At 42.3% G+C, this 15,221-nt stretch overlaps 2 protein-coding genes across 10 annotated transcripts in view; one reads left to right on the plus strand and one right to left on the minus strand.

Annotated features, from left to right (window-relative positions):
• INVS (inversin) overlaps window positions 1-5,404 on the minus strand; it is an 84,324-nt gene extending 78,920 nt beyond the window's left edge. For 6 of the 8 annotated variants that reach the window (XR_007776930.1, XR_007776929.1, XM_009101387.4 and 3 more), the window contains exons 1-2: window positions 5,036-5,159; window positions 1,358-1,524 (exon numbers count right to left, since the gene is read on the minus strand). Coding sequence is in view for 6 of the 8 variants with exons in the window: in XM_009101387.4 (XP_009099635.1) it covers window positions 1,358-1,463 (106 nt within the window). In the remaining 2 variants the exon portion in view is untranslated. Of the gene's footprint in view, window positions 1-1,357; window positions 1,525-4,423; window positions 4,959-5,035; window positions 5,160-5,256 lie in introns of those variants that run through there. The other 2 variants (XM_050971178.1, XM_050971180.1) reach the window with 2 other exon arrangements.
• ERP44 (endoplasmic reticulum protein 44) overlaps window positions 5,191-15,221 on the plus strand; it is a 47,472-nt gene continuing 37,441 nt past the window's right edge. The window contains exon 1 of one of the 2 annotated variants that reach the window (XM_009101398.4): window positions 5,191-5,415. In XM_009101398.4, coding sequence (XP_009099646.1) covers window positions 5,359-5,415 — 57 coding nt within the window. In that variant the 5' untranslated portion in view covers window positions 5,191-5,358. Of the gene's footprint in view, window positions 5,416-5,732; window positions 5,783-15,221 lie in introns of those variants that run through there. The other variant, XM_050971185.1, reaches the window with a different exon arrangement.

Here is a 15,221-nt window from a genome sequence, read left to right on the forward strand (position 1 = left end):
ACAAAACCACACTGAAGTTAGCAGAAACTCTTTGTTGCTTCTTCAGAATTTGAAAGCCCACACTTTTTTCACCTCCACATGCAGGCAGAAGGGTTTTTTAGAAACTTGGATATTTAAAGCTGCTTTGTAGTTGAATCTCACAGATTTCTAGAAGTCTCTCCATATCATCTGCTGTTTATAAAATGTTTTTAAAAAGAGCAAACAGATAGCATTAAATGCAAACAGTATATGTTTGAACCATCATATGGGAAAATATAGCTGAAGGCCCAACAAAAAATAACTGTTTCAACAAGTGCAGCTTCTACCAAATCAGTTCCCTCAAATGTGTTCCTGTTGGACTCAAATCGGTTCTAGTTATGTTTTGAGAAAATTAGATACACCTTGTAAAGAAGAGCCCCTTACTCCCTTCTGTGCAGCTTGGACAACACATCCACACAGGTCTTCACCTTGCCTTCAACACAGGTCAGCAGAAGATATGCAAAGAAAGCTGGCTGCTGGTTTCATGCTGTTAACATTAAATTCTCCACACACATTAAATGTGACAGTAAGAGGCATAAATACAGCCTGTGCTTCTTACTATTTCACAGTCCTTCATACCCTTGCTAAGCTCTGGGAACATGATTTTCCAAAAAACACTGAGCAAATAGAGCTTCTTCAGTATCACCTGGAATTGCATTTAATCAGAAGCTCTGAAAAATCCAAGTCTTCACCTATGATATGTCAGCCTTCCAAATATATGCAAGACTGTTTTTGGAACATAGAATACATACTGCTTTTAAAAACTATTAACCCCAAATGCCACACCATTCCTGAAAGGCAAGGGAAAGCAAAATCCTGAGCTTTTTGACGGATGTGAATTTTTTTTTTCTTCAGATTCAATAGGACTAGACTCTCTCATTACCTTTAATTTCTCTTGAGAAACATTGCCCATCTATCAGAATCAAAGTAATAAATGAGGCCAGCTCATTTTCACACATACTACACAGTGACAAGATTTTAGAAACAATAATAAATTATCTGTAAAAACACATGTATCACATTTCCCAAAAATCAATTTAAAAAATTAAGCATTTGCAGCTAAATTTTTTTGGCACAAAGCACTTCTCCAGAACTTCAAATTCCCTGAAAGGAGTTCTATCACTTACCAATTTGCTATTTTACTTCACAAAGAAGCAGCAATGAAAGGCAACAGGTAATAAAAAGTCAGAAAAATCAGTCATATTTTCAGGGCAACATTTATTCTGGAAGCACATATAATCAAGACATCAAAAGTATCTTAAAGATCAGAGCTGTAAGTCGAAACCAAAAAGCTTCAGTTCTGAAGTAATCCAAATGCATCTACAGTGAAAACATTTACCTGCTATTAGCTTTTGGAGGGTACTCTTATCTCCATTAACAGCAGCAGCATGTACTTCAGACGCTAACGAGGAACCACTGAAGAGGCAGTTTGCTGAAATATTCATACTCTTTCAAGGTATTACTGTAGGTCAGATCTGTGCCACCATTTTTTGTAGAAATTCAGTTCTAGAAATAAAGCCCAAAGCCACGTTAATAACACAGAATTATTTTCATAATGAGTTGTTAACATTATTCAAACAATGCTAAAGAGAATAAACTGTTATAAACAGAAAAAAAAAAAACAGGTTTTATCAGTGAATTAAATTTACCTCTAGCCAAAATTCAACAGAAAAAAAAGCCTGCATTTAGAAATATATACCTATATATTGTAGTTTCATTTGCCTTAAAGACAAATTTCAGTCCATCAGCTTTGTCAAAGTCTGTGAAGTGTTTCTGTGCAAATCAAACAGACTGTTCTTCAGAGTGTTGCCATGCATGCTTTAATTCAGTAACCAATAAAGTTAGTTATCAACTATCAACTTACTATAGTCCTGCATACAGAATCACAGAATCCTGAACTGGAATGGACACACTGGGACCACTGAAGTCCAGCTCCTGCCCCTGCACTGAACATGCCCAAGAGTCATCCCATGCGCCCCAGAGCACCGCCTGAACACTTCTTGAACTCTGTCAGGCTGGTGCTGTGATCACTTCCCTGGGGAGCCTGTTGGGCCTGTTCCAGTGCCCAAGTACCCTCTGGATGAAGAATCTTTTCCTAATACCCAACCTAAACCTCCCCTGACACAACTTCATGCCATTCCCTCAGGTTCTGTCACTGGTGAACACAGAGAAGAGATCAGTGTCTGCCCTCGTCCTCCCTCACAAGGAAGTTCTAACTGCAATGAAATCTCCCCTCAGCCTCCTCCAGGCTGAACAGACCAAGTGACCTCCCCATAGAGCTTCCCTTCAAGGCCCTTCACCATCTTCATTGCCCTCCTCTGGACACTCTCTAACAGCTTAATATCCTTTTTCTATTGTGGCACCCAAAACTGCCCCCAGCACTCGAGGTGAGGCTGCCCCAGCTCAGAGCAGAGCAGGACAATCCCCTCCCTTGCCTGGCTGGCAATGCTGGGCCTGATGGCCCCCAGGACAGGCTTGGCCCTCCCGGCTGCCAGGGCACTGCTGACTCAGGTTCAACTTGCCATTGACCAGGTCTCTTTCCCCAGCACTGCTTTGCAGCATCTCATTCTCACTCTGTCCATGCACCCAGGCGCAGAATCCAGCACTTTGCCTCATTAAAATTCACACGGTTGGTGACTGCTCCGTCCCCTGACTTGTTGAGCTCTCTCTACAGAGCCTCTTTGCCCTCCGGGGAGATAACAACTCTTCCCAATTTTGTATAATTTGCAAACTTGTTTAGCATCCCTCCCAGTTGCACATCCAAGTCAATAATGAAGAAATGCAAAATCACAGGGTGGAGGATGGAGCCCTGCAGAGCCCCACAAGTGACAGGTCCCCGGTCTGGCGTCACCCCATTCACTGTAACCCTTTGTGCCCAACCCATGAGCCAGTTTCTCAGCAGTTACATGACGTGTTTATCCAGTTGCGTATTGGATATTTTGTCCAGAAGGAATATTCTGAGAGACAGTATTGAAAGCTTTACTGAAATCCAAAGAGATTCCAACAACTGATGGAATTGACCTGACCTTACTTCCATGGGGCATACACCTTTTTTTTTTTTTTTTACATTAGCTCCAAAAGAAGATTCCTGGTCTGCCAAGCCAGCCTTCTACCTCATGTGCTTGACCTCTGACATTTTGGAATTGCCAGCTCCTGTGCCCTTAGAAGGTGGTGCTTAAGAAGCGATCAGCACTGATGGACCCAAGCACCTTCACAAGCATTTTCTCAGAGGATCGTACTTTTTCCTCCATTTTCTTCACATTTTACCTCTCAACAACTAAACTAAAATATAAGAAATCTAGGGGCAGCAGTACAAAATTCAGCAAAGAACTCAGTAAAGCACCAGAAACATCCCAATAATATCAACAATAAATTTTCCATAAAACTGACTGCATACAGGAGAGAATTAATAATGAAAGATGATAATAGTTTCCAGATGAAAGCAACAGTTCTGCATAAAGTGTTAGTAATTATACAGGTGAGAGAAGCAACCCATTACTTCTACAGCAATTCTTAGTAAATTGTTTGATTCCATTGAATGGCTAATTCTGCATCAGAGAAGTCCTGACATATTAAGAGAGACTAGAAAATGAAAATTTGTAACATTCCTCAGGTATTTTTCTCACGTATATAACAAGCAGATGAACAGCTGTCTGGAAGACTTGCTTGATAAAGATTAACAAAAAAATGAAACATGTGGTCAATAAAAAAAATCAAGAAATAAGTAAAAGGTCTGCTTATAAAATGCTACATAATTGGCAATATCTGTAATATGCATCATATTGCTGGAATCAAGTCAATAATTCACTTTTCTTCTTTAAGCTAGCATGTAGAAAAATACTAGCCTTCTCAAGTCACTTAAAATGAAGGGAGGACACCAAGGCCTCTTCAAGGTGTGTGAAATTTCATACCAAACTACAATATTTTATCTACTTTGTGTAAGGAGGATAGAAAGAATCACATCACATTTCTGCTCAGCAAAACATGAGGCTGTTAAATTTAAACATGATAGCACAATCATGCTATCAAATTTTATTGATAGTTTCCAAGTGAAGACTGAGCTTTGAAAAAATATCAAAGATTTTTCAAATGTGAGTTAGTGCACAAGACGTTCATTCTACAGATCAAAGAGCACAAGTTCTTAAGGTAGTCATGGCAGAACTGATAAAAGCCAAGTTTCAATCTCAGCCTATAAAAATACATGACTTGTATGTATGTCTATGTGTGCGAGAGTGTTTGCAGCTCATGAAACTGACAGGCCACAAGATCCTTGCAGGGTCACACTGCAAGGCCCTGCAGTGTGAGCTTGTCAGGCTTTCTTTGAAACCAACCAAGTCCTGACTTGAAAAAGGCCGATGTAAAGGATTTTCTTCTAAATGGTGTTACACCCCGTTCCCCTCCTTACACTCGTGTGCATACTGGAAATGTGACAAACGCAAAGCGCAGCCTTCTGAGATCTTTTTGAGACAACTCCGCAAGGTCTCAGAGCATGTACATATTCTGCAAGGTCCAAAGTTTTACTGGAAGAGGGCCGAGCCCTGAATTTCGAGTATTCTTCATTTTCAGCATTTCCAACTGAGGAAGCGGCAGAAAGCGCACATCTCTGGAAGCGCCGAGGGATAAACATCGACGATGACGTTCCACCCGAGCTGAAGTTTCCCAACCCGCCCAGCCCCGTCACACACAGGCTTCCAAGCAGAAAGTTTCCTCCCAAACTCCGAGGACACGAAGACCCCAAGGAGCACAGTGCCTGAGCACCCCTCCTCCCATTCCCCACGCCAAACCCGCGTGCCCAGTCCCGGCTGAAGGTACAAGGCGGGATCCAAAGGAAAGGCGGACAGCCGCTGGGGGCTGGCAGGGAGCGATGCAGAGCGGAAGAGGGTGCGGTGCCACGGGACAGCCGCGCCACCAAGGCGGGAAGGGTTAACCCTGCCTCGCCCAGACCGCCTCCCTCTCGCCTTCCTTCCTCCCCTCCCTTCTCCCCTGCCCGGCGCTGCAGCTGCGCCCCGTAACTCACCTCCACCCCGCCCTTCGCCCCATCGCGCCGCTGCCTCCAGGCACCGCCCCGCGGGCCGCCCCGGTGCGCTCTGGGTTCCACGCCTCCCCTCCCGCTCTCTCTCTCCCTCTCCTTTCCTTCCTCCTCCTCCTTCACCTCCTCGTCCTCCCCTTCCCGGAACTACGCTTCCCGGCGTGCCCCAGGAGCGCGCGGCGGAGCGCGGGCCCCGCGGTGGAACTTGCCCGGGTGTTTCCTGGCGACGGGGGGAAGTGCCGGAGCCGCCGCCGCCGCGGAGAGTGGGAGCCGCGCTTCTCCCCTCCCCGCTCCCGGGCGCCCGATCTACCATGAGACCCGCCATCTTCCCGTTCCTGCCTGACCCTGGCTGCCTCCTGCTCCTCCTGGTAAAAGCCGCCGGCTCCCCGCTGCCCTTCCCTTCCCCGCGCCGGCTCGGGCAGGGCGGCGCTGGGGTGGCCGGCGGGCCCCGCTCGGGGCTTCTCTCTCGCTCCCCTCCCCCGCCCAGCAGGTGCCGGCGGCCCGGCCGGGAAGGAGGGAGGCCGGGAGGGAGGGAGCGGCCCCGGCGGCGGGGCCCGGCGGTGTGGCCGAGGCCGATAGGCTGCGCGCACGGGGTGGGGCCGCGGCCGGGCCCGGGCCCGGGGCAGTGTCCGGGCGGGCGGTGCGGCCTGGCCCCGGCTCCTCGGGTGCCGGAGCCAGCGGGAAGGGCCGTAACGGGGGGGTCTCTGCAGCCCCCGGAATGGAGGCTGTGGCCAGGTGGGGGGCGGCCTTTTCTGCCAGACAGCCAGCGGCAGGGCGGGAGGACGTGGTCCTAAGCTGCGCCAGGGGAGGAGTAGGTGGGACATGAGGAGGAATCTCTCCTCAGCAGGGGTGACTAGACACTGGAATGGGCTGCCCGCGGAGGTGGTGGAGTCACCGTCCCTGGAGATGTTCAGGAATGACTGGATGTGGCACTTGGTGCCGTGGTCTAGTTGACACGATGGTGTTGGGTCATAGGTTGAGCTCGATTATCTCAGAGGCCCTTTCCAGCCTCATTGATTCTGTGATCTTTAGTTGACAGACTACAGCATTTTTTTTTCTTCCTTTTTTTTTTTTTTTTTTTTAGGCTGGCATTACATGCATGACCTAAGCCACCTTCCACCTTTGCCAGTACACAAATGCAATCGTTGATATGTGTGTTTTGTGGTGATAACTTGCCTGCGCTATAGTTCTTTTTTTTTTTTTTTTTTTTTTTAAAGAAAGAGGAACCAGGCTGGCTTGGGGATTCTTACTTTTCCAGAGATGTATTGGGTCAGAATCTGGACCTTTCATAGCATAAGTGACTTGCAGAACTAAGAGGGACTTGTGTGAGTAAATTTTAGTAGGATTTTTCTCTTAAGATACTAAGGATTTTAGTCAATCTATTTTAAACATTTGGAAGAATAAAATGGGCCAGAAAATTAAAGAATAATTGGAGGTAATGGTATATAAAACTCTAGAAGTCCAAGGAGGAGTACAGAATAATATAGCTGCTAATGAATGGATGAACTGGTTAGGAATGTGAGGACGCTTCTGTAATGAATACTACAAGTATTCATTATCCCTTTGAAATGTGTATTTCTGCCTGGGTAAGCTCTGGGTAAAATAGTATGAACTTGCTGTCGTTTTGGGGTTAGGAAACACATGAGATTGGTAGGGTTTGAAAAAACACACTTGAAATGTTTATATATAGATGGTAATAGCGTGCTAAAACACTATATGAGAGACTGAAGTTAGGAACCTCATACTTTTCAGTCATCTATGTATTAAAACAATATTGCTTATGTGCTAGATTGAGTTTCACTATTGTTTTACATCTAGACTAATAAGCAAAACCAAGGAGCATGTAATGTTTAAAGACACCATGAAATGTGTCCACTAAATAGACAAGTACAAATTGAAAAAGTGGGCGGAAGTTAGTGAGTTTTTCTTTCTTCATGGCACAGTTGATCAATACAAGTTAAATATGCATCAATAAGAATTATGTTTGCCAACAAAAAACAAAACTAGCAGGAAATAGCTGCAACTATTGATCTGCAACTTCTCTGTATTTTGTCTGTTGTTTCTTTGTGTATGGGTCATTTAAACCCATTTCTAATGTGGTTTAAAAGAGCAGAATACACAAAACTTTAAGAAGAATACAGTTCAGAGGTTTGGTTTTTTTTTTTTTAATACAACTAACCATAATGTTATCTGTGCAATTATTCAGTGTCATTTTATCAGCCATGGTCCTATGTTGTAAGATGCCTAGTTACATGAATCAAACCAATGAATCATTCCTTTTAGCAGATTTGTTAAGGGTTTTGGAAAAGTTGTTCCAAGCGTTCTGAATGGATCCTCTTCCTTTAGAAGGGCTGAAAAAACTTTGTAAAAGTGTGTTGTTTGCTTTCTTGTAATACTCAGTGTCCCTCATGTCCCTGAGATGTATCAGATGAGGTTTAAAGTTCTGGTAATTTTGTTTTTCTTGTTACCAACTGCCTTGAATACTTAAGACCAGCAGTGCAACTTGGCCTTCTGCTCCACATCTAAAGGGTGTTCCGCCTCACAGAGGCTCTTGGAGCATGGCATATTTTGTGGATAAATGATTTGTTAGTGTTACGTCAGGGGTTTGTAAAACAGAGTACACAATGATATGCAGCTGTAAAAACGGCTTATTAAGCTGGTCTTGCTTAGTAGTAGCAATGAAGTTATCAGGAATTATTTTCCAGACTTTTGGATAAGCATATTTCTTTTCCAGATGAGAATTTAATATGCTGCAAAAAGAAGAAAATATACAATGTCAAATCAAAATAAATTCTCTTGTCTAAAGTTTGACAGTAGGAGATCACCACAGTTGAACAGGGCTTTGTGTCTCATGCTAATATTCTTCTTCCCTGGTGTCACTGAAGTTTGGGTTGACATGAGGGAGATTGCAGTGCAAAGGGATACCTGCAGTCCCAGCACAACTCTTTGCCCTTCCAACTTATCAGCATTGTACTGAGCTGCTGGGAGTGTAAATGAAACTGGAGAAAGGACAGGGGAGGTACAGGCTGGCATGACCCCTACCTTGAGAGCTGAGTGGAGGGGTGGGCAGTGCATGTCAGAGACTGCAGAGGGTCTTGTACAGCTGTTTGTTTGCAAGATGGGAATAAGAGATGCATAGAAATGTCACAGGTGCCCTTGGAGAGTGAGATGTTTCTGCCTTGTCGGCATATTGCTTAATACTGGGCAGGACAGATCTTTAAGATGAATCCAAGACAGCAGAGTAAATGCTGATGGGAGAGTGGCTCATCGTATTCTCCCCGAAGGCAAGGTGTGGCTCTTTGGCTTTGCTCCATCCAGTCATTCTCTATGTTTGCTTGCAGTCGCAGTCAGGTATGCTTTGCTTTAAAGAAAATTCTAGACCAAGACACTATTGCACATGCTTCTTCTGCATGTGCTTGAGAGGCTCTTGTATCGCTCCATGCTTTCCTGGGAGGCTCAGGCACAGTGCCCCTGAGCAAACTCTGTGACTGGAGGAAACCACCAACGGATAGTGAGGAAATGAAGAGGGAAGTTCCTAACTGGAAAAAATACTGTAGGGTATTTTTTTTTGTTTTGTGTTTTACTGCCACTGCCTTTCATCTCTTGATAACATGACACCAAGTACCCAAATAATGAAAGTAAAATTAAATAAAAATTGTCTTTTAACTTAGTGTTAAATGTGTAGTAAGTTGCCCAGGGAGAAGCTGAACTCTGTAAATTTTATGTCTAGACCATATATCTGTGCATTTGCCTCTCTCTGTCTTTGTATTAGAAAACTAAATTTGTAATTGAGACTGCTGCTCAAAATATTATATTCTGAATATGAGCATGAGTCAGAAATTGTAATTACAGGCAAAATTTAGACCACTGAGCCTTATACAATGAAATGGGTTCCCTTCAAGGGTAGCACAAGACTTCTGAGTTGTCCATCATCTGCCATGATTTCTAAATGAAATAGTAGGCAACTGAGTAACATTCTCCTTTGGAGAGGGGAAGCAGGGAAGTCTTGAATTCCTGTGAAGACAGCTTGTATTCTTAGTGCTATGCTAGGCAAGTGTCCTGTTTGGAGTGCTCAGGAGGGAAGAGAGAAGAAACTGAACTGTTTCTTGGAACAGAAGACTCAAGCAATGCTGGAAAATGTGTATAAATGAGTTATCGACACTAAGATCTCAGAGATTCTGTTGCTGGTGGCTGTGATGACACACTCCTTGCTTTTTCCTTTGATATCTTTACTGTTCACTTCCATAATCTGCTTTGGTTTTTGTTTGGTTGGGGTTTTTTGTGGTTTTTTTGGCAGGATAGATTACCTAAGCAGGAGACTGGCCCTTATATTGCTTTCTCAAGAAAGCAGAATTACCACATTCTATATGGTTTAATCAAACCTACTTCATTTGAAAGACTTTAGAATTATATGCTGCTTTCAGAAGAACCAATTTTTCACCTTGCAGACTCTTTTATAAGCCTCACTCATATACTTCCAGATATTTTGTTCGTTTAAGGGGAGAGAATTGTCTCATGCATAAGGCAAGTGTACAAATATGCTGTAAATTTTATACCAGACCTTCTTCAAAGCCTCTTCAGGAGAGTCTAGAGATAATTCAGAAACAAGTGCTTTAATAATGCTTTAAGTGGGTTTGGATGCATTAGCAGTAACTCACTCAAAATTCCCCCCACCCCATTTGGGAGTAAGTTCTCTGGTAGTCTAGAGGAGGAAACAGGAACATTTGGGGATAGAAGCAGAAGCAATGCAGGGTGTAGAGATCAGAGCCTAAGGAATATTCTTCCAAAACTCCAAACTGGAGAAGGCTCCTGGAGAAGTAGAGGAGGAAAAGTGTTTTACAGAGAATTAGGAAGAGAAGTGAGATCAAATTTCCTTTTGAGAGTTCTGCCTCTACCCTTCTTTTCTCCTTGGCATGTCTTCCTTCATTAGGAGCATCCTAACCATCAGTGGAAACACATGCAATTTTCTTTTCCAAAACTGTTAGTAATGTCAAGTGCTCATATAGTCTAATTATAAAAAGTTCATAGATAAGATTTTAGAAGTTTGAATGGCTTTAATTTTATTTTCAAGTTCACTGTCTCTCAGTTATTTCTTATTACATTGTTAAGAGTTATTCTGCAAAGTTATTGCTGTGCTATAATGCTAACTCAGAATGGTTTTTTTCACTGCTGGTTGAGGATGCTCTGTTTTTCCAAGACAGCTGTAGCACTGTTTCCATGCTTTGGTAAAAGTGCCTTGCAAAAATCAACAAGGCATATTGGGAGAGAATCCTATAATTTTTCCTATTTTTATATATGCTACTACTGAGAAACTGACTACCCTGGTAATGCACCCTTTATAGCTAAGAGCCATTCATGCCATTAAAACATGTGTAAAGTTCCAGTATTGTGTCTTCCAGAAAAGCACATGTGACTTGGAGCTTCTTCTAGTAAAGAAAAAAAAAGAGTGAACCAAAACCTGGAAGCTACTTCACATGCATGCACATAGACCTTTAATGGTAGTGATCCTCAAGATCTGCTCCATGGGTGCTGACAGGACATAAAATTGTCCTCTACAGTGGCACTTAGCAAAATGCAAAGTGCAGTGCTCTGTGCCTTAAACCATATAGTGGTTGGAAAGGTAAAGCACCAAGAACAGAACATCATACATGGTTTTACCTAAAGGCAGGTGCTCTGGGCATACTTTCAGCAAATAACTGGTAATCATATATGCAGCACAAGGTTTCTGCTGAACACTGTAAATCTCGTTTTCGTCTGTTGTTATTATGGTAAATGTTCTAGGTTTCTTTCCTCCCTTGTTTCTTGACCTATGTCTGGCTTTAGCAAGAAAGCTTTGATGGAGAGGAGTATTAAGAGTCTCTGTGTTTACCTGATAGGATCAAGTTATAGAGTTCTGGGTTTTTTTGATTGCCACTGGAAGTTTGGTCATTTAAATTTTAAAGGACTTCTTAAAGTCATCTGGTATTACTCCCTGATCAGTGCAAGACTAACTTGGATGGAATTGCTCAGGTTTTTTTCCAATTGTCTTATAGAATTCCAAGGATGGATGTTCCGCAACTTCTCTGGTCACCTGATTTGGTATTGAATCAAAACTTTGTTGCAAGTTTTCTTTAAAAAGTCTGTCTGGAGGTGTGGATTGTATATATTGTCTCTTGTCCTGTCACTGCATCTTTGGGAAGGGTCTGGCTCTGCCTTCTCTATAACCTCTGTAGCAGCAGTAATAACTTTTCCTTAAGGGTGAGCAAATGCAGCTGTCTCAGCCTCTCCTTGTGTACCCTGGTCTCCTGTCACTACTCACCTTCACAGCCATCTGCTGGGCTTCACATCCATGTGTTAATATCTTGTACAGGTGGTCCCAAAGCTGGGCAGAGTCCTCCAGATGTGCTCACACAAGTGCCAGATGAAAGGAAAGAATCACTTCCCGTGGTCTTCTGGCTACGCTTTTGCTAACACAGCCCAGTGTGTGGTTGTCTCTGCTGCAAGGTCATGCTTCTGACTCCTGTTCAACTTGCTCCCCAAGACCTTTTCTGCAAAGCTGTTTTCCATCTGGTTGGCTCCCAGCCTGTTATTCCAACAGAGATACAGGACTTTGCCTTTGTGGAACTTTGTAAGGTTTCTGTTAGACAACTTCTCCAGCCATTTGAGGTATCTCTGAATAGCAGATATTCCCTCTAGCTTATCAAGCACTTCACCCAGTTCCTGTATCCTTGGGGAATTGCTGAGGAGGCACTCTGTTCCATCTTCCCGGTCATTACTACAGACAAATCTCAAACCCAGTATTGCTCTGGAGAAACTTCCTTAGAGGCGACTTGGACATTATATCTTCGGTTACAGCCCTTTGAGGTCAGCAATTCAGCTGCTGTATCACTTCATAGTTCACTTATTTAGTGCATGCATCAACAATTTAGGTCTAAAGATCCTTTGAGGTGCCGTGTTAGCAGCTTGCTAAAGTCAAGGCAAACAACATCCAGTACTCTTTCCTTGTTTACAGAGCTAAATGTCTTGCCACAGAAAACAGATTGATTTACTTATTCCAAATATATGCTGGATGGATGTGGCTTCTGGAAAGAAAATTTGTTTCCATGATTCTCCTGGTGACCCAGAGAAAAAATCATTTGGTGTGGTTCTGTGTCTGTCTATACGTCCCAGTTGCAGAAGAGCTTTCTAACTTGGTCTTCTACTCATGTGAGTAATGCTTCTTTCCCTGGAACTCTGTTATGGGCTCAGACCTCATCCGTATAAAATCAGCCAAAGACAGCACTGAGTGTGTAAGCCTTCTCTGTGTGCTTTGTCTCAGCTGCTAGCTGAGCAGCATCCTAGGATTTTCTTACTCTTTCTCTCTTCCTTTTGTTGCCAGCTTACCTTGACATCCTTCTCTCAACTCCAGCTGAGATTGGATTGCTGCCAGCTCAAGCAGTGTTTCTCTTTTCATACCAAGTATTTTTCTTACCTCTACCTTCTGTCTGCTCCCTCTTTTTTTTTTTTTTAACTCATCCAGAAATTCGTTGTTAATTCGTGCAAGTCTTCTGCCATGCCAACTTTCTGCCCAGTGGAGTGGATTGGTTTTGAGCTCTGAAGAGGTTCTTCTTGAAGGTCAGCAGGCTCTTGTGAGTCCTTTTGGCTTTCTGAGTCATGTTTTATGAGTGAACTGAATTAAGACTCAAGTGCCTTCAAGTCTTGTCACTTTATTCAATGGTTCTGTGAGGTACCTATTTTTAGGTAAAAAATAAATATCATAGTAGGTTATAGTTAGGATTTAATGTGAGCCCCAGTCATATATGTAAAAGTTGCATTAGCAGTGGCATTGAAGTGAAATACTAGAGGTCCAAAATCTTGTTTCCTGGAAGATGTAATTTTCCACATTTTATGCGTTGGAGTCTCCTAACTGCTTCACTTTGGGACCAAAATGAAGGTAATGTTAATTCCCAGAGACATTCAGGTGTATGATTTGCTACATTGCTTCAAAGCACGATACTGCTCTGTGAAGTAGATTTCTTTAATGACTGAAACTTTGTGTCCTAAATGATGTCCTGGAAACAGGAACCTGAGCAGAACGTAGAAATGGAGGATAGTAAATGACCTGGTTCCTTGGCATGTTTTTTTTTTGCAGCCAGCCTGTCTTCTGTCTTGTTTGGCATCAGTGCTTCTTGCCTGTTTCTTGTGTGTTGAGGTGCATCCAAAAAAAATATGAATGTCTGCAAGACTTTTTTGGGTTTTATTTTCATAGATTTGTGAAAATGAGAGAAGAAGAGCAGTCTAATCTCTGTTGTAAAATAACTGGCAGTAAAGCTTATATTTTGTCTCCAACTGGATTCATGTGGCAATTGGGCATAAACACATAGAGAACTTGTTCATTAGGAACTCTGCAAGGAAGTATTTTGAAAGGCAAGGAATAGGTGCCTGTTCAAATGGTCTGGAAAAAGCAAACAACAGCTGTGATAGTGTTTTGCTGTTTCCCATAGCTGTCGTGATTATGAAGTGATGATATAATTAACTTTCTCAAAAGCTGCACAAAGGGAAGGCTTTTCAGCAATATATCCATATTTGTAATCCCAAGAAAAGCTTTTTGTTCCTTTAGTCAGTCTATCACTTCTGACTCTCATAATTTACTGAAATCCCCTTTCTTAACTCCTGCTAGAAACACTTAGCTCCTAGATTCTTTGCCAGTCATACAAAGTATGAATTTTCATAAACGTGTATATAAAACAACTTTTTTCCTTTTTTTTTCCCTTCTCCCTGTTAAGTCAATTCACTTGGGATTTTGGACACAATAATGAAAGACAAATTCGTTGCTTCACAAAGGTAATTAAGGCAGTATGTGGTGCAGGGGGTGAACAGTTAGGGGTTCTTTCCTTCTAATGATCCATTAATTAGTGAAGGGAGCTCAGCGAGTGTTTGGGCCTCTCAGGAATTACCTTCGAATGGCATTTAAATCTGCTTTGGTTAAAAAGGTATAATTGAAGAGGGAGAGGTCTTTTTAGATTTTTTTTTTCTATCAACATAGGCCTGCAGAATTTGCTAAACCAATGCAAATGTCTACATATAATTGGTGTTATATAGGTAATAAATATTTTTAAATAAGCCAAATAGCTGTGATACCTCGCTGAGGATTTTGGTTACAGTTTTGGTTGCAGCAGGCTTCCCAGTTGAGAGCAATAAGATTGCTACATGAAGCTGGTTGATAGCAGAGCCAGGGTGTCTGAAACTTGCTCCCAGTTCAAGCACTGCACCATGTTAGTGTGTTCATACTATTTTTAGGACCAGTCTGGAATACTTGGTTGGATGTTTTTGTGGGAGTCAGCTTGAAGCTGGCAGGTCTAATATTCCTTGAAGAGAAGTAGACCAATCTCTGTATGATTCTTTTTTGTGCATTTCAAAATATCTGTGGTATGTGTCCGGTTGTCTGCATTATTTATTCTTCTGCTGTCCAGAGTTATCCAGGATAAATTGACTGCATATGTGCAGGACCTTAGCAGCTGTTTAGGACAGAAAGGAAATAGGTCTTATACAGTCTGAAATTAGCCTCTCGTTCTTCAAGGTACATGCAGCTGTGGTCCCCAAGGTGAATTTTTATCTTCAGGATCAGGTAGCATTGCTTTAATCAGTGCTTTTCCCTAGAAGCTAAGCCAATGGATTAATTTGTAAAAAGAATTATTTTTTTTTTTTTACCTCCTCATTTGAATTGGGAGATTTTTCCAATGCCAACTTGTCAATTAGAATGCAGCTGTGGAGTAGTATTTCTGTTACACAGAATCACTGCTTATTTGGAAAGGTCTTTTCCATTATCCACTCATATGTCATTTTAAGGTAGCCAATAATAAATGCTAGCCTAAAAATTGTTTGCTAGAGATGAGCTAATGGATGTCCCAAGAGCTTTAATATGCTATGATTGGCAGTTTGCATGTGTGGAGTGAAAGTTTGTGGAGTGTGCATCACAATTATGTCTGGAATGAAGAAAATAAAATAACCAAAGTAATGTAAGTTCAGATTATGTTTTAAGGGGATTTACTCTATAGTTCGGAGTTCTGATGTTAAGGGAATGATAAACAGAGATCATCAAAATGCCACTGTATTTTAGAAAGCTTGTAATTTTGACATTCTGAGGTGTTCCTCATTTTGATTTCTCAGAAAAAGAGGGAGGAGCAACACTGGACTGAATCTCAGTGGTTTTAAT

Source organism: Serinus canaria, chromosome 2 (genome assembly GCF_022539315.1).
Source record: "Serinus canaria isolate serCan28SL12 chromosome 2, serCan2020, whole genome shotgun sequence".
NCBI classification, from domain to species: Eukaryota; Metazoa; Chordata; class Aves; order Passeriformes; family Fringillidae; genus Serinus; species Serinus canaria.